The sequence below is a fragment of the Amphibalanus amphitrite genome, unplaced genomic scaffold (genome assembly GCF_019059575.1).
Source record: "Amphibalanus amphitrite isolate SeventyFive unplaced genomic scaffold, NRLGWU_Aamphi_draft 000356F_arrow, whole genome shotgun sequence".
NCBI classification, from domain to species: Eukaryota; Metazoa; Arthropoda; class Thecostraca; order Balanomorpha; family Balanidae; genus Amphibalanus; species Amphibalanus amphitrite.
In genome coordinates this window covers 560,689-584,031 of record NW_024881850.1, presented here as the reverse complement: position 1 = coordinate 584,031, position 23,343 = coordinate 560,689, and the positions used below count along the sequence as shown (strand labels likewise).

The window sequence follows — 23,343 nt, the reverse complement described above, 5'->3', positions numbered from 1 at the left end:
GTTCCGCGCATGGGTGGCGTTTGAACGTGTTTCATTCACCAATAACAGGCCATCGGCCCCTCACTCTAGGCTTTCGATCTATCGTCACGGGTCACCGGTCACTGAGGTTACCCCTCCCCCTCCAGCCCTCCCCTCCCACATACGTTGCTATATTGGACGTGCCATGACGATAGAAACACGGGCTATCTGCCATCACAGGGCCGCTAGCACACATGGGTCACCGGCACGGACCAACAACACAGACCGCGTCTTATCTAAGGCTTATCACCTGACACCGGCAGAACGGGGCCGTGACATGGGGTGAACAATGAACATTGGCCTCAATATTGTAAAGGAAAATTTGCGGCATTTGGACGACAAAGGATTCAATGCAAGTATTTTTGCCTCGCACAGGGACAAACAATGGCCAATGAAACCTCAGCGATGACCAATTATAGCAATTTTACACGTTTGTTTGTTTTGTTGGGTTAGGCCCTTTCGGTCGACAAGACCATTTCAGAGCCGGGAGGATGATAGGAATTAGGGGGAGACATTGGTCTGGGCAGGCACCCTAGTGAGTCGCCGGGGCTGAGCCCGTCCGAAGACGGGCCACCCAGCCCCAAGGCACTCACTGCACCCGGCTACGGGGTGCGCTCCCTCGGGAGCAGCGGTGCCGCTCCAAGGGAGCAGCCCGCATGAGATAAAGTTGCCTGTCCAGCCCGGAGGGGTGTTGCGGCGTGGAGGAGAAGGATTTCAGTATCCTGAGGATAGAAGCACGGATAGGTGGTGAATTTTACACGTTGTTCGGCTGCCTAACGTCCGCACCATAGGCTGCTGTCTGTAGGTAGTAGGTACATTATATTTTTTTTTTTGCAAGCAAGGTTGAATTGTCTGCTCACCTGTTTCTGTTTCTTGGCATGCTTGCGCTGCCGCATGGTCTCCGGGTACACCTCGACACAGCGGTCCTTCTGAATCCTCTCCTCCCGGTCTTCAGAAGGCTCGCGCAGGGTCGGGGAGCCACCTGCCGGCAGAAACGGGAGTTAATGTGTGTAATTGTCACAGTGGCCGCTAGGGGAGCTACTGTCGCACGTAACAGGTGGACGGTCCAGGCGAGGTCGTCTGGTGATGATGCCTGATGGAAGCGTGCTCCTTTATCCCAGACAAGGAAAACATTCATAATGCCTCGGGCTAACGATTCCAATGTATGAGCAAAGTCCTCATCTGACCCTGATCATTCATATTTCATGAGACAAAAGTGGCAGACTTGCTGAACGGGGGTTTCGGAGACGGCAGGAGGCTGATTGCTGTGGACAGGGCTGCGGAGTCGATGGATTTTCAGCGACTCCGACTCCGACTCCGACTCCGGCTTTCAAAAACTAGCTCCGACTCCGACTCCGACTCCGGGCAGAATTGTCGACTTCGACCGACTCCAACTCCCGACTCCGACTCCGCAGACCTAGCAGGGCTGCGGAGTCGACAGATTTTCGGTGACTCCGACTCCGACTCCGGCTCGGGTTTCTAAAATCGACTCCGACTCCGACTCCGGTCACAACTGTCGACTTCGACCGACTCCGACTCCGACTCCGACTCCGCAGCCCTGGCTGTGGAAATAGCCAATAGCTCGACAGTCTTTGATTGTCATATTGACAAAACATTTCGTGCTCAGGTACTCCGGAAAACAACGGTTGGTTGAGTGTGGCGTCTCATTCGCAGGTCGAACCAATAAATCTGCGACCTCTGTCGTCTTCGTCGCAGACTGTTCGACCTCCAGAGGCCATAAAAGCAGACAGGCTCGTCCCGGTCATCGAACTTGGAGAGTTCCTACACTTGTACGTCATCCAACAACCCTGATCACGTGCTTAGAATAAACCAGCCTTCCCGTCCCCACAGCCGAGGGAGTGCAAAGGGATATGATCAGCGAGCATACTCGCAACCCATGTGAACATTGCTCACATTATTTGGATCGATAAAACATATTTTTCTGTCAAATAATTTCAGTTATCAAAGCTACATAAAAATGCTTGGACGTGAAAATAAATGAGCACGCAAAAAAAAAAAATACAGATGGAAGGACGACTAAGCAAATATCAGGCTTCTCCACGTTCGTGTTTGCCCTTCACGCAGGCCGAGAGATAAAAAATCATGAGCCCTCTTCCGTGAAGGATCACCGTGACTGTCTCAAAACACCGAAACAATACCGTCTAGAGAAAAGAGTGAAACTGCTAGATCTCATTTTCAAAGCGCAGGGTAACGCACCTGAAACAATACCTAGCACGGAACTTGAACCGTTTGTCCAGCCATCAGCGGACGCACTACGCCTTTTCTAACTTTACCAGCGATTCAAAACATAAATGGCTCCTTTCTTGTCGTGCATTGTGAGCATTAGGTGGATTGCATGACATAACATGTAATAACTCGACAATCAGATATTGCGTGGAAAGGAGAGCGACTCTGCACTTCTATGTAGGTAGCAACAATAGATGGATGGAAACAGCAAGCCAACAATCATCAATTCTTCACATACGGTTACTTCATGCATAAATCATTATCATGGACATCTGAATGTTTACATGAATGAGTTGGTCGGGAGGGTCACATTCAGCTCAGCTTGTGACCAGTGACCCATGACGACAAGGTACAGCCGTGGGTCGGATGATATAGCTGTGACCACTGACCGGTGACCGACTGGTAACATAAAGGTAACAGACAGGTAACAGACAGGTAACAGAGAGGTAACAGGTAGGTAAGAGACAAGTAACCGTTTATAACCATACGTGCTTGCGCCAACGAGACCTAGCCCTGTAACGGTATAACTATCGACGAATGGAACAGTGCAGAAAGGAGCAACACGAAGACCGAGGGACTCTGCGAACTGCCGACATAGCTTCCGAAGTTCGAAAATGGATGCCATGCTTTCTACTCGTTTCAGTAGAAACGTATGGAGCATATTCAGTGACAATTAACCCAGCCTTCTGATGTGAAATCACTTCCACCTCTTCCTGTCTCGCACAGCTACGACCCGAACCGACCCGACCCGACCCGTGCCGGTCCGTGCCGTGCCGTTCCTTTCGCCGGTGACCTCCTCGCGGTCACATGGCTTTGGATCACGCCACCTCTTCCAGCCAGCTGCCATACCGCCAGCCTTCGAGCTGTCGCAGCAGACCCAGACGGAGACTGCCGAGCTTCCGGCAGCGTTTAGTCCGGGTAATGGCCGGTGGGATGCACGCTACCACCTCACGCGACCGCAGCCAGCCGCCAGAACTGGATGGTCACAGAAGAAGGCACGTCACCGCCGCTGTCTACCAGCCGACCGCCAGACCGGCAGACTGACCGTTTGTTGTGCGGTCGGTCATTTGGACGCCTCATTCACAGCTGAGATACTGAGAGAAGCGGACAACGACCGTTTAATTGTCTGGTTTAAGTCGTTACGTTTCATCTGAACACCGTTATCCATCTCTGCTCACGGCTCCGGAGGCAGCATCTCTCGGAAAAGCCGGGATGTATTCACAGCCCGCGTTGCAGTCCACCGGTGACCTCGGGTGACTCTATTTATACAGCGGTGTCTCTGCTCGGTGGGGCATGCAGCCGGCACCTGGAGACGCATCTGCACGCGCGCCCGAGTGACGTCACTCTAGGTGACCTCTGCAGGTACAGAGTTGCACCGCAACACCCGAGGCAGAGAGGGGAGGTCGTCTAATCGGCGACCTGCACCTCCCGCTCTACCCCGGTGACCCGTGGTCGCCAGGCGCAGACCCGTTCGACAACATTCCAGTGCCGAGGTGACTGGGGCAACGGCAGAGGTGATTGTGCTAAATACAGCAGCAGACGTTGAATCCAGGTGAGAATTTCTGTCAGATTTAGTGCAGGAAGTTGTACAACTTTGACCTACTGTGGGATCGCAGTGATCAGATTAGCCCTCGCGTCACCAAACAGGCTAACTCTGGAAAATACGAGCAGGTTACCACCTCCATTGTGTGTCACGATACAGCAGGTGACAGCTGCAGCTCAAGTTCTCCTTCCACCGATCCGACACTGCTCGCGTGCTCTGCCCACCCGTGAGGACAGCGCACCAGGAAGAGCCCGCCGCCGGCGGTGCGGCCGGGACCGACGGCCGGACAGAGAGCGATGGGAGCCGACGGTCCGGCGACAGCGACAGATGGTCCGACGACGCATCCTCCGACATCGGCGACGCGGTGGACCGGAGCGACGCAGCGCGCAGCGCGTCACGCCAGCTTCCGTCCGCGGCGGCTCTCCAATCCAGGGATGGCGCGGAATCTCGTAGGTAGCTCCAAAAGTCGCTAAATGAAGCTCAAATGCAGCTTCTGAGAGGTCTGGCGGCTCCAGAATTAGATAAATTGAATGTGGATAACTTTGGAAACTCATGAGCCTAGATCAATGAGGGTTCAATTGGACTTGAGGTTCCCACTTGAATGGGTCGCAGCTGCGAACGAAAATTTGCTAGTCTTTTTTTTTTGCTACGGTTTCTTCACGAGACAGCATCATGGCAATAAACTGTTATCGGGTTACGATCCTTGAGCTTTGACCTTAATTAAGCGTGTTCAGCTACCGGTCATTTATCAGCCCTCCTTCTGCGGATGCCAAGTTCCGGCCGTTTGCTGTTTTAGATTTGATCCAACTGATGCCTCGTCACGCTAGGTAATGTCACTATCCCAGTTCCAGCTACTTGTCGGCTAAACATAGGGGTGTATCATGATGTGGTAGGTTAAACTTATACTTGAGATCAGTTCAGCTTACTCTGATTTCGTCAACTGAAGCCAAGTACCAACTTGGAAGCACACCTACTTTTCGTCGCTCGATAGATGACTTGCTCCGCATTATAAGTCGTATCACACATTCCCCAACAATGCCTTGCCCCCACCGCACCCATGATTTCCACGAAACCCCAGACACAGCTGCGTGACGAGCTGACACTCTGACACGGTCCAGTGAACACTGACGACCACGACCGTGTCTCCGAGTGTCACCGTGTCGGCATGACACCCGCGTGTCAACAGCGTGTCGCAGCAGCCTGGAGAGGTCCAAGATAGTCTGGTGCATAAGCAGTGGCATGTCATCGAAGCTGCAAATTTAATGCCTGATTACCAATAGTCTCTCCAAGTGTTTAGGTTCATCGACAGGTCAGCAGCTGTGGTAGACAATGGCAGACAACTGTGCAGCGGTCATCACATTCCATCCGATCCAGCGACTTCGGCCGGCTAGTCTGTGAAATGCATTGCAACCAGCCCATCCAGCCAGTCGATCTAGGTCCAGCATTCCAGTGAGATTCACACAAATCCAGTCGAATTCAGCCATACCCACTCCGGTCCGGTCAGTCCAACCAAACTCCGGTCCATCCAGTCCAGTCCATTATCGCGCCTATGACGTTTCAGACCGGCCCTATGTCTGTATAACCAGGTCAGCAGCGCTGCGGCGCCAGTGGCCGGTCCGCGACGCGCCGTGGCCCGTTACCGAGAGGCTCCGGACGAGCCGCAGCGCTCCGGAGCGCCCGCAGGTCCGTCAACACGTCCGTCACAGAGAGTGCACATCGAGGCCGGCTGGTCCGCCGGCCGGCGCCGCCAGCAGGTCCGGTCCGGCCCGATGAGACGATTGGATGGGTGGGCAGCGCTGCGGAGACTGGGTATTATGTATGACAGCGGGAGGGATGTGTGGGAAGCGGAGGCGAATGGGTGAGGAGAGGGAAGGAGTCAGAAGCGTGCAGAAGCGGAGACAAACAGCCGGCACGCTCGAGCCGCTCGTCACGGTCACTTGGGTCGCCTCTCCGGCTCGGTTCCCGTTACCGGCCCTTTCCGAACGGTGACAGGTGTGAAAAGCGGCGCGTCGGCTCACAGACCGGCGAGCGGCGCCGACCGGTCACGCCGCTTCCGGACCCGGAGAGACGGAACGAAGCTCTGTCCGACCGCGGAGTCTTCCACCGTCTTCTCAGCCGGCTCGGTTCGAGGTTGGTCAGCAGAGCTCAGCTGATGGCGGCCATTGATGAAGCCATCTGCTCCACATTCCGGTCACAGCAGCCGCTCTTCACTCTGATTGCCTTGATTCGTGTGTCTGAGCCGGATCGGCCGGCGGCGACGAGCCGAGGACGGCGCGGGAGCGGGTACACTCAGCAGTAAACCAGCTGGAGTATTGGACAGTGGACAGCAGATTGTGGACGTTATTGTGGGTGGTCTCAATCTGGTAGCGTTGAAACGCAGTAGATAAAAATAACGGCGCCGGGCGCGTATGATTAATCCCCACCCGTCTCACTAGTTGCGCCCAAGCACTGACGCACTTATGCATCAACCTAATTCGCCTCAAATAATCACCCAGTTCACAGAAAATAACCGCTTCAGTCCGGCACCTCACCACTGCCTTTGGCGGCAGCGCGGTCTGTCAGGCGGTCAGATACCGTGAAAACAGCACGACGGCTGCGACCGTGACGGGTACGCGGCCTCGGATCGACGCGCCGCGCCTCGGAGTTACCTGGCTGAGAGCACCGCTGCTTCAGATGGCCCCGGCGCCGCCAGTCGCGTCGCACCGTGCCGCTAACTGCACACTGTGCGAGGATGAGCAAGTCACAGCAGTTCCCGGAGGCACGTCCAACTACCGACCAAGCTTTGTTACTGAAGACAATGCCTGCCTGAAGCCGGATAGCGGCGTTTTATTGTGCCTGTTTGCTTAATCATTGTGGCTCTTATCCTTTCTTCCGCCGGGAGTGTATGGTAAGTCATCAAACACATGGCTCTTCATTATTACTGATTCACGTGCTTTTACCAAATGTCACTTGAACTTACCCAGACCTGTGAATAGGGCTTTCCGAGGATCGTCACTTCCGAGTCTCCATGAACTTTCCGTGTCATTTCCGAGCTTTCCAGTCGGCACTGTCACCCTTGGGCTTGGCTTTTTGACTTACGACAAAGGAGCTATGGATTATCATGGACTGGACTTTCTTAGACCATGGACTCTTGCTAGGGACTGGAGACTCGCACAGAGTCTGAACTCGGATCACAGACTCATGCTGGACTCACCTGGGCTGTGGACTCCGCTGCTGGACTCCACGGACGCGTTGGAGCCAGAGTCGCCCTCAGCCGAGCCGATGCCCTCGGAGCCCTCCAGAGAGTGCAGAGAGCGGGTCTGGGGTGACTCCTGCTCCTCCTCCTCTTCCTCCGATGACGTCACATACTCGTCCTCCGGCTCCTCCAGAATCACCTCCAGACCTGCGCCAAGGTCACGTGACGGTTAGAACAAAGCTTGCGATGCGGGCTGGCAGCAGACGGAAGGTTTTGCTATTTGTTATCCGGGACTATAGGTAAAGTGAGAAAGAAATAAGCACTTTTCTTGTCCTCTGTGTGACATGAAACCTTGCAATGAGTCTTAATAAGTCTGAAACCATAAGTCACATTCTGACAATAAGCAGACGAAGAGTGTGAATTGTCACTCATCACCATACGTCAACCAGAGGTGAAACGTCATATTCTCATTACCTACTTATTCACCGCTGCCAGAAAATACGGAATAGCTGTCAATTTCCAGCATCAGCGAAGAGAACAGAGTCCGTTATCTCTCACTCTGACGCTGTCACCATCTGTCACCCTCTCACTCAGGTTACTAAGAGAATTGTCAGGTGGTAATCAAATGCTAGAAAAAGCAAAAGTACGTGGAATGTTGTCCTGACACATACCGTTCGGCCACGTGGGTCAGTCACGCAGTACCTATGGTGTGAGGTTTGGACATGCCAGACGGGGTATTTGAGTCACGACTAGCGGTAGAAGGTGAGAGTGAGTCAGGTGGGAGGTGAGAGAGGTCGGTCGGTCGTCTGTGGCCAGAAGTCTGGCGCTTTCTCACCTACCACAGCGTTCGTGAATGTGCCGAACGGGTAAACGTTTTAGAAAGAGTCGCGCTTTACACAAGCGCTTCTGCTCTAGTTTCTACCACTGGGGTCAAATGCTCTCGAGTCTCGATGTCTCAATTGCTCTCAGCCTCGTATATCGGTGGCTAAAAGTCGTTATAGTTCTCCTCATTGGCTCGCTTAAAAAGGCAGATAATGGTTTTTGTATGTGGCCAACATCGTGGGTGTTCCGACAGTTCGAAAGCCGGTGTTTTGTTTGCGGTTAACGTATGCGTGTCGACGGCGGTGGACACCGAATCCAGTGTGCGCCAGTCCCACCTCTGGGTCACCGAGAAACAGGCTCATTGGGTTCAAACCACACCCGCTGTGGCGGCAGCACAACCCGTCGTTCCCATGCATGCTTACACACCGATTATACTCTGTGCCGTGCAGGTCACTGGCGGATGTGGGCGTTCGTTTAGAGAAACGCACTCTTTATGTTGTCTTGTTTCTGCCTGTTTTGCGGCAAAATGCTCCACCCAGCGGCTAGCCATGCAGCTTGATGGCGATAACTATAGAAGTCCTCAGGCCGATAAACGGTACGGAGTCCCAGTCTCCGCGGCCCAGACACACTCAGTGGCTAGGAGACACATTGTTCCCCGGAGGCAAAGCCAAGCCACGCTCGGGCGGCGGTCGGAACGGTACCGTAGCCGCTCCTCTTTCACGGTGGGTGGATCGCTCTGCCACCAGCTATGGACCGCGTCCCGGCGTGGAACTATCGTGGGATATCGGTGGGACAGCGCCTAGTTAGGCGGGTCCGACCCGGCCCGATGACGGCGTGTGCCGCGCGTTACTGCCATACTTACACACGCCGTCGGCCTAATAAGACGTCTACAGGCCTACTCATGCATGCGTACTTACATAGCTATGTAGATTATACTCGCATGCCCATGAAGAATGTTTTCATATCGTCACACCTTTTCCAGTAAAATAATGCGAACTGTGTGTCATATGTGTCACATTATGCGTCATTTAACAGAAATAAACCTAAGAAGCGATGTCAGAAGCCTGTCGACTCACCTGGATCTTCGTTATAGTAGCTCCTGGCGTCCGATTCGCCGAGTCCTTCGTCCAGCTGATCATCGCCAATGTAGTCATTGGGAATTCCATCGACATCATCCCCGTCGCTTCCGTAATCTGAAATCGGCGTAAAATAACACGAGTGAATGGAGAAGTTGAAGGCGAGGTCGATCACTGGCAACTGAGCTTGAAAAGATTACATAGTTGGATGACAGCCCGTTAGTTTGACAGGCTGGCTGAGAGTTTTTCGATTGTTTTCTCATGGACGTTTTAACACGTGTGAAGCGCATTGCTGGAGAGGGAAAAGGGCGGTGTCCGTTACGTACCAGCAATCCACTTTTATGTTTCCCTAGAGTCTTGTGTAATAGGAATTGGACTGGAGTGCTTAATATTGGTTAATTAGGTAGCCCGGTTACACTTGCTGATGTGGTACAGTCGTGTACAGGTTGATGGTCCTCCACTCTTTATCTACCGGGTTCCTATGGCTCAGCATTGGCAGCAGCCGCCTGGTACCGGTAGGCTGTGCCGCATGACCCGAGAGTGAAGCGGCACAGCCTACCCACACTGTATGACACCGGCTCGGGTCGCCTGTTAGAGCGATTTGACCGGACGCTGCGTCACACCGGCTGGGAGGCGGGGGAAGGGTCAGGCCTGTCGATTTGGCTCGGCTCGGTGGATAGGCGGGCTGGTGTGTGGTGTGGGGAGGGGGTGATGTGGAGAGGGAGTGAGCGGACCTGGGGCTGGGCGTGTCCTGGGGATGGTCGGGTGTGTGTGGTAACTTGCTGCATTGCACATTTTGCGTCGCTTAACAATTGCACTCCTGTTTTTGCTAAGCACAATGCACGGAATACCCAGCGAATATGATTTACTTTACTTGTGCATTGTGCAATACGTGATTTGGCACGGTATCGAGGCAACGGTCTCGTGCCTATGCATGATATTTAGGCAATACGTTTATGGATTGATGCTGGATGTCAATTCGTATGCTAAATTCGGCACGTATTAAATGAATGAATGAATCAATGAATCAATGAATCAATCAATCAATCAAACAATCAATCGGCATGTATCGGCCGTAGAAACTGCTCGCAACCACTAATAGCAATCAAACCATCCTAACTCGGAAAAGCAGCCGGAGCCCTGACGAGGCTCGAACCGGGACTCCACGCTGTTAGTGTTTCCAATGATCCACTGTCATTCCACCAAGCTAGAGTGACCGGCACCCGAGCCCGCAAAAACATTAGTTGACTTTGCCGCCGACCTCCCGGCCCCGCCGCTCGCCCGGCCAGACTTTGCCCCGGTCGTAGCCACCATCCGGTGTAGCTCAGCGTAGCAGTGCTTGACTGTCAAACTGACCGGTAGTGAGGGCCAGGTTCGAAGCGCTTGGCGTGCTGGATATTTATTTCTCGGTGGGAGGCTTTGCGTTTAGTCCACTTTTCAGAAAGATTATTTGGTGACTGACCTGTTTTCTTTCTTTGCTGCAATTCATGAGGAGACCGTATGCACCCTTACCTGTCCTTCCGCACCCCACTTGGGAGATGGGTGGTTAACCCCCCCCCCATGGGTTTTGTGAATATCTCTAAAACGAATTTTTGGAGGGGGATACGATCGGTTCTATGCGACAAGTGACCACACACGCCCAGCCCCAGGTCCGCTCACTCTCTCCCCACATCACCCCCTCCCCACACCACACACCAGCCCGCCTATCCACCGAGCCGAGCCAAATCGACAGGCCTGACCCTTCCCCCCACCCCTCCCGTCCGGTGTGACGCAGCATCCGGTCAAATCGCTCTAACAGGCGACCCGAGCCGATGTCATACAGTGTGGGTAGGCTGTGCCGCTTCACTCTCGGGTCATGCGGTACAGCCTACCGGTACCAGGCGGCTGCTGCCAATGCTGAGCCATAGGAACCCGGTAGATAAAGAGTGGAGGACCATCAACCTGTACACGACTGTACGTACCGTGCTGTTCGCATTTCAAATGTATTCGTTTGGAGGAAAATTTCGCTTGCCTTGCCAGTACCCAAATGATTTTAGTTAAGCACTTTTCTATTCATCCTATGGTCGAAATTCAGATGTCGCTCACACTTGTTTATGTTTTATACGTCCAGGTTTTCTCTAAATCAACACCGCTTACTTCCTCTGGACGACGAAAATGTCTGCCGTAAACCTATTGCGCAAGACCGGCGACAGAAGCTGTGGAATTTCACGGTAATTAAAACCTGATATCTCTCGAGCGAAAGCCAGCCAAGGACTGGCACTCGTGAGAAACCTGACCATCTGCGACACCGTGTGCGACGCTGGAGCTCCGCCGCACAACGGTCCGCGCAGTATCGGTCGCACTCCTGGTCATTTTAGTCGGAAGCAGTTCCCACATCTTGACCAGAGCCCTTCGGCGCCAGAATATTACATCGTTACTTAGCAAGCAGCTGAGTGCAGAAACGGGCTGGAAAATCATTTGGTGGTCATAATTTCCCGCACTTTCGCTCTTTTCTTGATGAAATTATGCACAAGTTACAAGAGCAGACGCCAGTTAGACACACACACACACATACCGCAGCAGTCGCAATTGGGAATGAACGATCCACCTGCAACGAGCGGACAGCTGTTCGCGTGGCTCAACACGCACCGCGTCGTTCCAGAGCGTCTCACATCGTCCCATCACATCCCACGACGTCCCACCACGTCCCACGTTCCAGCCCACAGGTCCCGCACCGTCCCGAAGCGTCTGAAGTCCCAGCCCGCGAGTCCCGCGCGTGTCAGTAGCAACAGATGTCAGACGGGCGCTCGCTCCTGCCGATAACGGAAACCCGCGACCAGCCGCTGATCGCGAGGCTGGAGCCGGCGGTGTGGCGGTCGGGGCGGAGTCGTCTTGTGACGTATAACGGGCGCAGACTGCGCGCCAGACTCGCGGACACACACGCGGCGAACTAACGGGCTGCGTGATGATCATGGAATGTCTTCAGGAGCTGCCGCGGGGAGCGTCGCACGCGTGGTCATCAGTGCTGATTGGGACAGGGTGCCGGAGGCGGTGGACTGCGGACGTCTGTTGGGCGGAAAAGGCGACAACGGCTGACTGAGACAGTTGTGTCCGCTATCGCTATCCCGGATTCTGTTGTTTCATTCGATGTTAGTTTGTTCGTATATCATTTGTGGTGAAGCGCACGGGACAGGAAAACGCGATCGGGATTTCACTCAGAGAGAATCCGCGAAATCTAGACCACGCTCATATTGCTCGACTTCAACATAAGCACTAAGCAGTTACCACTAAACATGACGCGTCTCGCGTTTAGGTCAGCATCACGCAATAATGTCACGGAAGTGCAACATCCATGAAGATCACAAGCACGTTCCAAGGACGTGTACTATAAATAGATCACCTACATCTTACGTTCCAGCGCTATGAATATGCCCGGATTTGAATGTACATAGATGTACTGTCAAATCTTTCTGGTCTGTCGAGCGAACCATTTTCAGATATTACGAAAAGCGTTATGACTGTGTCCACGGCAAACTCACATAGGTACCATCTTCGGGCTCGGCTCCATCGCTAAAAACGATCGCATCAAAATGAGCTGCGCCACCACATGTAGCCCGGAGGGAATCGGGCCATGACTTTCACAATTGTCTTTGATATAGGCTGCTTTGTAAGGGCTTTCTGTTTACTATATCTCGACATGGGATCATATTGTCGCGTCGGTTTCGTTTGTCTTTACAATTGTGCTTGATTTTCATCGCTGCAAATATAACAATCGTACAAAGTGAAAGCATTTCCTTTTTGTGTTCCTGGATACGTGAGAGGGCGTCAGCATAAAGAGCAAGTCCGTTTTCCAACAGCCCAACATAAGACAGCATAAGAGCACTGAGTAGTGAACAATTAACAATTATGCAGGTGCGTCTCTCAATGTCTGAATCGAGTAGGGGATCAACCACCTAAATTAAGGTGTTCAGTTAATTGAGATGTGCATCGTGCATTTGTTCCGCTGATCAGACTGTCATGCAAATGAAGGAGCTAACTGATATGTCAATATGTCAAGTGACTCAGCGCATTTCTTCGTGGTCAATAACTCTGACGTTTGCAGAAGCGCCTGGGTTACCTCATGGAAGTCAACAGTTAACGGAATACCAACACAAACATTAACGGAAAACACAGCACGATTTTCTACCCTTCCGTGACACGAATTGTACATGGAAAAGGCGACATGGTGCTGATATGGAACCGTTCCACTCGGTATGTTGATATTTCCTGGTATCTTCTCCGTCGTAGGGGAAGGGGGGGGCTGTAGGGATGCTAGATGTTTGAGCAACAATCTAACCGATAGCTTTTCATCCAGTTTTTATCCCATATCCGTAAGAAGTTGTCACGTTTAATTGACTCGTTACCTAATCACAATTTACATAGTAAGTGAGTTTATATTTCGGGACGTGATGCTAGTTTTACGTCTACATATACAGATAACACATCTCGTCCATAGTTCTATCTATTTAACACGCGGTGGCTTTCGAACTAAATCGGGCATCGCCGATGTCTGATTGATAGCGTCGTCTGTAGCTGACTAGCTATTACGCTCTGCGCTACGGCTCAGCTCACAGGACAGCGAGCCGGAACGGGCGGCGATCGACTAACGGGCTCTTTAGAGCAGCCTGACGGCCAGGAATGTGGGACAAACAGTGCCACCGCGCCCCGACAGGTGGGCAGGGAGTTGACGAAAACTAGTGCTCTGAATAGGTACTGGCTTGGCTAGTTTCCCTAATTGGATAGTTTGAATTTATGCTCAAAGGACGGGACACGTTTGAAATGAAAAGCACTGTCAGCGCAAAAGTTATAAGACCTCTTGAACGCTCATCCTTAATAGGTAGTTGAACGATTTATCTCACTAGCTGATAGACAAGGTGCCTATATCTTTCAAAGTGCCTGTTCCTTCAACATTTATATACAGGTTCTGTCCCCACACCACCCACTCTCCCACCGTTGCAGCACCCACCTGGTGACGGTATGTCGGGCCGCCTGCCTCCGTCGCCGTCCAGAGAGTCGCGGTCACAGTCCTGCGTCTGCTCCACCGCCGGCACCGCCATGCCGCCCTTCAGGACGATCTGTGTAGACCGGGTGGGCAGCGGCTCCGAGCGACCCGGCCCGTACGTCGGCCGAGGGGAGTCATACTCGCCAGACTCAGCCGGCTGCACGTTCTTGATTCGCGTGCGCTGAGGCGCGTCGTAGATATGCGACGCCGTACGTGGAACGTCATACTGACCCGAAGAGAGCAGGCCGTTTCCGGATACGGATACGACGCCCTTCTCGACGTTCTCGTAGACAGCGTCCGGCTCGGAGAGGTTCTGCTGCGACTTGGAGAGGAGAGTCGTGTTCTGGTACTCGCCGCCGGTCTGGTCGCTGAACTGGACGTTCTCGTAAAGCTGCTGGGGTTCCTCGGGCGCCTTACGTCGCCTCCGTCTCTGCTTCACCGGCTGGTCGTAGATGACCTCCGACTTCAGCGGAGAGTTCTGGTAGACAGCCTGTCCGCCAGCCGACACGTTCTCATAACAGGCATCGTCGGGTGTCAGCGCTGGGTCGTCGGACTCGACATTACGAACGGGTCCGCTGAACTGCACTCCGCTCCAGGGCGCCGGTCGGCCCTTGCCAGAACGCGACGACGACTTGATACCCACGTTCTGATACTCGGCCTCCGGCTCTGAGTTGCGCACCATCTCGTCCTGTTGGCGTTTCACGCGGAGAGCTTTTACCGACTCGAGGATCTCCTCAACGGAAGGAGCTCGCCGAAGACTGGTCCTGCTGCCGCTCAGTGACCGCGGCTCGCCGCCCACATCCGCCAGACAGCTGAAGCTTAGGGTACGTGAGACGGGCGCTGGCCGAGCGGGAGAGTCCAGACCCTCCTGACAGCTCTGCGTGCGCGTGATACCACCGCCGCCAGGGAGGATGCCGATCGTCTGCTTGAAGTACGTCAAGTCGTCATGACTTAGATGGTTTTCAACTGAGCCGAAGCGGATGTATGGCTTCCGTCTCGGCGGCTGAACCTCTGAGTTGTTTGCGGGTTGGTCAGAGTCTGTGCTCAGCTGCCGTTCAGAGTCTCGTCTAGATGAACTGCGACTTGACGGCTTCTCCGCAACGGAAGGGGAATCGTTCGAGCCGGCACGTTCCCGCTTTGAGGGAGTGGCAGAAGAAAGTCTCTCACTGGAGTGCGAGCTCGCTGAGGTTTTCTCTCGTTTCGCCGGCGCACTGGACGATCTCTCGCGCGAGTCGTAGCTCCTCTCCCTTGACGTATCACTCACCGAGCTCTGGGCAGCTGTGGGCTGCTGTGTCCGTCCAGAGCGCGCCGGGCTACTGCTGGCTGCTCTCTCCGCGGCGCTCTTTCCACCGGCTCGTATCCGCTCCGCCGCCGTGCCCCCGATGCGCACCTTCTGCGCAGCGCGGTCGGTCCGCTCCGCCGCTGTCCGCGCGCCGTCGTCGACTGCCGGGCCGTCCGCGGCGCCGGCCGCCGACACGGGCGCTCCGCCAATGGGCGCGCTGGCCGCCTCTGACGTCACGTACCGGGGTCGTCCGTTGACGAACAGCACCGGCTCGAAGTCGTCATCTCCGACGGAGGCCGCGGAAGCAACAGAGCTGCCCGAGCTGCCGTCGGAGCCGACGGAGCTGCGGCGTGGCGTCGGACGGCTGCGGGCCGGAGGCGTGGAGCGCGTCAGGTTGTGGGCTGCCTTCTGGAAGAAGGTGAGGTTCTGCTTGAAGCTGGAGGAGATGGCGGCGGTGTCAACCGGCGGAGAGCCAGACTCGGGCTCGTCCGCGCGGTCCGTCACCCGCTGCCGCGCCCGCATCGCTTGCTGTGAACGAGAGAGAACGGAATCGGTCAGACGAATTGTTTAGCAATTTTGAGTGGCTGAAAAGTAATGGAGTTTACAGCTAAGTTTGGCTACAGAAAAGACAGCCTATGAATCAGACGGAGAATGGCAAAAAAAAAAACGATGAGTTACATTTTATGCAAGTTAATGTGATATAATTATTTTGTGTTCCTTCAACTGCTGGTATGAGGTTACATCACTACACAGCGTAGTTATAATGTACGAATGTATGTGCATTTAATTGCCCCTGACAAAAAAAAATGTGTCACGCTTCTTCTGGTGATCAGTGCGTCTTTCCAATAGTTTGGCACTACGCGATGCCTTATTTGCATGCGCCAGTGTCCAGTGAATATGCCACTGCCGGCATATTCTCGCATTCATTTATTTCGAATTCCACCTTCATCAGTGGCATTTTCAGTCTTCCGGTTTGGCCCCGACTCGCTGACTCGCTGACAACTGACTCGCTGACAACTGACTCGCCGACTCTCCGTCTATTAACTGTTCCGGTAGGCTCTGCAGACCATTAACCGTGGGCCACGAGAACCATAGAAAACGGCAGAGATGGAGACCGTCGTCTACAAAACGTACCCTTTCCCCTCTTCTATCAGTATCATCGCCATCGTCACCGCCGTATTTCCTCCCCAGTCGGATCTTTCGCCTGGCGATGCTTGACGGCCTGCCCTGCTCACCACCACATGTAGTGCGTGCCGTACCGGTGCGTCTGGCCACCATCTGGGCATTCTAAGGCTCCTCGCTCGGCCGCGCCGCACCATGGGCCATTTAGCTCAGACCTGGATTCATCTCTCGCTCTCTCAGTTCCCGTGTGCGCCGTTCCGGATCGGCCACTGAACCGAGGAGAGGCCAAAGAGAGGCATGACGGACGGGGAGGAAAACGGGGCGAGGGAAGCCTGAAAGTGGACGGAAAGACGGATGATAGAGAGACACGGGATCAGAATGTTATAGGTAAGAAGAACTGGACTAGCTGAGATCAAACAAGGCGAGCTAAGCGTCCCGGGGTCCCTAATGATATCGTTCCAACTCCCAATGCTATCCAGCAGACGGAACCAAAGCCACTTTGACGCACAAAAATACATAATCGCTCTGACGCACAAGAACCACAGACAGGGTGTTAAAAACGGTGAGGCTAGCGTCATAATGCATGGCACATTCAGATCTAAGGCATTCTTACGACAGATTACAACATGCATGTGGTCGTGATGTCAAATACTGTTAGCAATGCGAACTCGACAGACTGTGAACATGCAGCAAGACCTTTTTGCAACATTCTGCATTAAACTGAAAGCGAAATTTAGATTCCTCCGAGCATGCTGAGATATTTCAAAGATGACAGGTGCACATGACCTCCATGAACTATCAAGCTAATAGGGCAAAGTGAGAGTTGCATTACTGCCCGATTTCGTTTAGGTTACGACCATTGGTCATAGCACGGATGTGATATAAGTGGCTGTAGAAAGTGCAATTTGCTCAGATGAGCTGAGCGAACCGTGACGGGATCGCATGGCTGAGAAGGCACACCGTAACAGACATGGCGAAAAGTGACTGAACCTTTTCAGTGACACACAACCAAGACGTTTGTGTGTCTTTAGCTGATAAAGGCGTGCATTATTTTCATGCTGGAGAATGGAATGAAATAATAAACAACTTTGCAGGTAAATATATTTTCTGGGAATACCATTTCAAACATAGGCAACAACAAAAGTGCAGTATTCAACGTGCTTTTTTGGCCTAAAATATCATAGAGGATGCAAGGCACGCACAGGACATGACCCCTTGCATAAGTTGCATACAACCCTGCTGACTATAGACATACCCGTCTTTATTGATTTCCTATATCGGCTGTTAATCACACACCTCAAACCAACAATGATTCTGCCCACCCCTACCAGCTCCTACCAGCCCAGAAGCTTGTTCCGCCTTCCTTCCGTCTCTGTTTTGGTCGGACTGAGTCCACCGAACCCCGGTGCCAACGGCCGGACCGCAGACTGAGGGTGATGAACGATGCGACGGCGGCGGTGCGCGCACAAAGGAACGATGGTACCACGCTGTCAGCGACCATTCTCGTCCCTCGGCTGTCTCCGGCCATCACACCACATGGCTTCAAACGACGCGGCATTGCCGGTCAAGTGGCTTAGACGTTACTAAAACTGGCATGCTGTTTTATAATGTAAGAAGATAAAACGGTTTAATTATAACATTGCTTGAATTATCGCGAAGAATCATTGGTCGTCTTATTGGAACACACCGACCGTAGACCACTCAGGAGTCCCGTCAAGATACGTCCATCCGACAGTTTACGAACTGCAGATACCATCTAGAACTGTCTCGCTCCATGTCCACGACGACACGTGGACAGGGCGGTCATTGTCGACCGGCGCTGGCCACGACAGATGGTTGGCCTGGCTACCACCACTTTCAGTTCATGTAACAGGTGCGGCAGATTAGAGTGTCGGTCCGGCACAGAAGGACGGTGGACAATGGAAGTGTGCGGCGGACACCGTTGGCCGGCACTAGTCAGTGATGCTTGGAGCTGAGAGAGCTGGGCAGTGCTTCTCATTAATGTTTGCTATTAGTCGTGGATAATCTCGATCACCAATGGTTACTGCTGATAGGTGCTGGTAAGAACGATTAAGCATGGGGAGGCCATCGAAGATCGAGGAGTATTTTAGGCTGCGCGGCAGGAAGTGATTTCAAGTTTCACAGCTGATAGAAGGTACCAGTCTAGAAGTCTGCAATACATCTGCTACTACATTGCCTATCTATATTTTCTCAGCATCATGCGTCGTCAATTATTATTCGTGATAATCATACATCGTTGTTTCGTGACAAAAACATTTAACGGAGCACCCATAAACAACCGTAATCATTTTCTTTGCCTGGACGCTCCGCTACAAAGGGACTCCTCTGGCACGCAGTCAGGCACGAGCCGATGGCTCCGGGGCCGTTACCCATTCAAACACCTCGACATCTCCTGCCGAAAATCGAGCGTCAGCTGCGGCTGGCTCCCGGACTCCAAAAGAATCGTCACGGACCATCTGCTCGGAGATCCCGTAACTCACGTCATCGTGGGCCTGCCATGGCGGGACTCCACACTGAGGATGCTCAAAGTTTTGCCTTCAAAGCCACGCAGACCTACATAGTCTCGCGGTACCGTCCTACACTTCCAAGCTCTGTCTACCTCAGTCGACACAGAGCCTTACGATTGACAGAGTTGGATTTTCACCACAAAACATTGGTGGACGAACGCCGACCGGAAGGCCAACGGGTCATGAAACAACTCGCAGACGTTAGGCATGGCAGACCAGCGGGGCGGCAGACTGAACTCTCTCCGGGTCTTATAAGGCAAAGTGAAATTTGGAACACCGCCCAGCTGTATTGTGAGCAGAGGCGGGCGAGCATTGATCTTACACAGATATTGCTAACACCAGACCGCCTCCAAATAGTAACAGTGCCGCCCACCACCATTCAATTTACATACTCGGACGAGGGGTTTCTCTAGCTACCTTATGAACCATATGAGTTTAGTTTCCAGTTTTACCTCTCAGCGATGCCCCTGACACGGGACAAGTGGAAAGGCAGCACAGCACAGCACAGCAGAAACCAGCGAAGCGCTATGCCGCCGCAGGCGTGGAGCATCGCACCTAACACAGCGCAACGTATCGCCGGCTCGGATCTCGGCCCTCTCAGGCTCGGCGCTTTATGGTGAGAACAACAGGATGCTGCGCTGGTGCCGGCGGCGGCGGCGGCGGCGGCGGCGGATAGCGGTGCCGGACCGACCGGCCGGCCGGTCGTGGTCAGCGACGCGGAACGGGTCACCGGACAGTCGAGGAGGGAGACACATGATAGAGCGAGCCGGGAGTGCTGGGGAGGTGGGTGAATCTGCAAGAATTGAGATGTGGAATGTGTTCGTGGAATGTGACCGAACAGCTGTTGCTGAGAAGAGATGATTGTTGAAGCTGGACATATGCAGGAGTTAATTGGCCCAGCACCGTGCCTAGGACTGCCCGCTGCGGGTATCTAGGGAGCTGTCGGCCTGGTAACGGCGGCATGACTGCGGAAACGGACGAGCTGATTGATTGGTGTCGCTGGGAAACATAACTGGACGCGATCGTTCACAGCGGTGCCAAACTGTGAACTCAGAACTGTGGGCACGGGCTGCGCTAACGGGATTCACAGTGACAGAACCGCTATATTCTCCCATGTGAGATGTTCAATAATCCCAGCGTCTGAGCAGCTTCAATCGAAATATGCTGCTTACCGGTTAACGAAAGATGCTTCCTCATATTTTGACTGCCAGGAAAAACGTTAAGCACATAATTGTATGCCTCGTAAGTGTCTGTATCGTGCATCATAGTACGATGTCATGTTTCAACTATTCTTGACCTCCTCGTTTGTTTTGCAAAATATGAAGGTTTTCCACGCTTTTAATATGATTCACCTCGAGTGGCATTTAAGCGTTACCATTCTCACGCAGGTGTGAATGTTTCATTCCGAGTTCCGACATACCAAATGAGCGTCATGAATGAGGTAACGACTGGAAAATGCTGGCCATCATGCCACATCCGTGAGACTTCGATGGGCTCCAACTTCCGTCTAAAGAGCTTAGTGCGATTTATGGGTGAAACACCGGGCTATCATGAAACCACAGACCCGTACCTGGTCTGCAACGAAGTCAGGTGTGGCCAGACTATTTGGGGTGCAGCATTCACACGGATGGGGAAAAACGCTGGCATAAATGAGGGCTTATCGTATGAGACACGCCCAAGGCCGGGTAGAATTTCACGGTTGATGTTCTGACTCATGAACTCATAAGTGTTGTTTTCTTCCTATTAAATTTGCTGCTTCTATTCCACTGCAAGTTAAATTAAGTCCTGTCACAAGAATGATTTTTGGGCATATGAATCAATGGTATAGGGTTATAACATGTTCATGATCATGTCTACGCTTGTGTTCCGGCATTCCTAAACCTCTACATGCTACTGGGTATGCAGTGATATTCAGGTAGAAAATTATCGGGGCACTAAGTGCTGAGCTTATTATGAATGCGAAATCCTGAGTGGAGTGCATGTCACTCCAGTGAAAGTTTTTATGACAAATGTACTGAGACCAGGGAGCCATGAAGAGTTGAAGACGCCTTGATAACATTATGTCATGATGAAGTCTTGACCACCAGATAGCAGCACTGAGCGCCAGCCTGTGAAGGAGCCGAGTGCCGCGATCGGCCGCCAGGGCCCACCACCAGTCAGTGCAAGTGTGGAGACATCGGTCGCCAGAGACCACCACCAGCAACTAACGGCCACCAGAGGCAGTGAGCTCCGCCTCCAGATCACGCCACTATAATAGCAGGTAGAAGATAAGTCGTTAGGGACCGCTACCAGTGGGTATATGTACTATGTACCAGGTGGACTGAGACTGGCCGCTAGGGACCACCACAGTCAGCCACCAGGCACTCATAGCACGTAGGTGGCCACTAGAGGGACGGTTGCAGCATGTGCTCAATGGACTAGCGCCAATAGCATTTCTAGATACCTACATAGAGCGATCCCCATCACTGAGAAGTGAGAACCATTTCTTGTTCAGGGCTGAGAGTCACCTCGCCAGACATGAGACAACAGGTGGAGAATTGTTTTCAAAGGGAGCATTACCCTCCAGGTTGGCCACTTGAGCGAATGGAAATAGTCGTTAAATTTCAACTCAATATAGATGTTGAGCTGAAGATCAAAAGGATAATTGGAAAATAAAGACTTGCTTATTTTCAATAGCAAATAATCTTCGTAAACCAACTTATTTGCACTAAGTATTGTGGACGTATTGCAGTAGAGGACATAATATCGATATAGTTCAGATATTCCTCCATAGATGGCGCCAGTAGTAAGCGCCTGAATCTATGCTGTACCGCATAGCTTCAAACTATGAACTGGCAAATAGCTGACGCAAACATTACCCAAGCGCGAAAGAAACTTTGCACCGGTCAAAACACACACAAAAATCCTGTCACATCACTGCCACACAAAGCAGTTTGATTCGAAAGCTTGCCTTCATCATTATCCCCGGTGCAAAGCCCCGACCACGGGCTGGTACGGGCGGTGACTACAATTCCGAACATAACAGTAACTGGCCAGTGGCGGCGCCACCAGTCGCTCTCAGTACTACATAGTAACCGAAGTGGACACAGGTGGCGCTGTACATCGCCTGTATACTGTTCGCAGATGTCAGCACAGTCTAAGCGCAGGCGAGTGAGTGAACTGGAAACTGTGGAGTGGTTGCCGAATGCCGACTGGATATGGAATGCTGAACGCTACATTACATCGTTGACTATTTCGTTTACACTGGTGCTGCTGCAAATTAAAATATTGAGTTTTGGTTATCACGCATAATCTAACTGTCAGAAGCTATTCGTAACTTCTTTTCAGCGTCCAAGAAAAAGCGTGGGCACTGAGTCAAATGGACGGGACAAAAGCAATGCGTATCTAAAAATCAACATATTTCAGCATGGTCTGGACACTGTCAGATTCAGCGACAGCAGCATCGTGCACATGATCAGAAGCTGGAACTTGTCATCAATAGTCATACTAAACTTGAGACTCACGTGCGCAATCAATAATCCTGGCAGGTTCAATATATTCCTGCCCGGGGCCGGGATGATTCAATAAATGTCACCGAGGTTTTTTAGCGAAAACTCCGAGGGCCGTCAGGCCCGAGGTGATTTTGCTAAAAAAAAAGCGAGGTGACATTTATTGAATTCCCGGCCTTAGGGCTGGAAGGTGTTTCCCATACCTGCCAAAAAGCTCACAACTATATGAAAGTGACGTCAGCAGCCGTGTGGTTCAACGTGTTTAACCACACCCCTTGAACCACACGGCTGGTAATATTAAAGCATTGCATTAAACTTTGAAAAGTGTGGTACAGTGCACGTGCCGTTTAAATGCCTGGATGTCTCGATTTAATCATGCAATGTAGCAGGTATGGGAAAAGACATTCATGAACAAAACTTAATTGGAACATTGATTGTGCAATACATCAACATCATGTGCGTGAGGTTTGCAACTCAGTGACTTGACCACATAGTTAGGTGGGAAAAGCTAGATATGGCAAGTGCAAATTTCGCTCCCACGGACCCACCCGTGTCTCATACCTAGGTACCATTACATATGTGATGACGGGACAAAAGGCACATACCCCTTCATATTTGCGTTTGCATGGAAACACATAAATTGCGTTATTGTGATGTTATATAATCAACATCATCAACATGACACCCGCCCATACGCTGCGCAAATTGGTATGGTATATATTATAGGGCCTTGATTGGTATGAAAAATGCAACGCATTCGCTACCATCCTCATCACATCGATATCGTGAGAAGCCCCGCGTTCTCACATGTCCATCCGACATCTCGACTTTCGAAGCTGCACAAGTGTGCGTATGGGAGAAGCGGCAGGAATGACACGCGAATCTCCTCTGTGAATACAATTCCGTCGCTGCTGGCGTCCGAATACCGTTAACGACACCATTCAGGTGGCGGCTGGGCGCAGCGACCGGCGGCGACCGGGCGGCGGGCGGGCTGCCTCTGAAGTTCCCCTACCACAGACGAT

At 52.5% G+C, this 23,343-nt stretch overlaps 1 protein-coding gene across 5 annotated transcripts in view; it reads right to left on the bottom strand.

Annotated features, from left to right (window-relative positions):
- Positions 1 to 23,343, bottom strand: part of LOC122389384 — an 80,282-nt gene that overhangs the window by 10,456 nt on the left and 46,483 nt on the right. For all 5 annotated transcript variants that reach the window (XM_043381318.1, XM_043381319.1, XM_043381320.1 and 2 more), the window contains 4 exons: positions 13,866 to 15,711; positions 8,882 to 8,998; positions 7,002 to 7,190; positions 879 to 1,000 (listed from right to left, as the gene is read on the bottom strand). In XM_043381318.1, the coding sequence (XP_043237253.1) occupies positions 879 to 1,000; positions 7,002 to 7,190; positions 8,882 to 8,998; positions 13,866 to 15,711 (2,274 nt within the window). The remainder of the gene's footprint in view (positions 1 to 878; positions 1,001 to 7,001; positions 7,191 to 8,881; positions 8,999 to 13,865; positions 15,712 to 23,343) is intronic.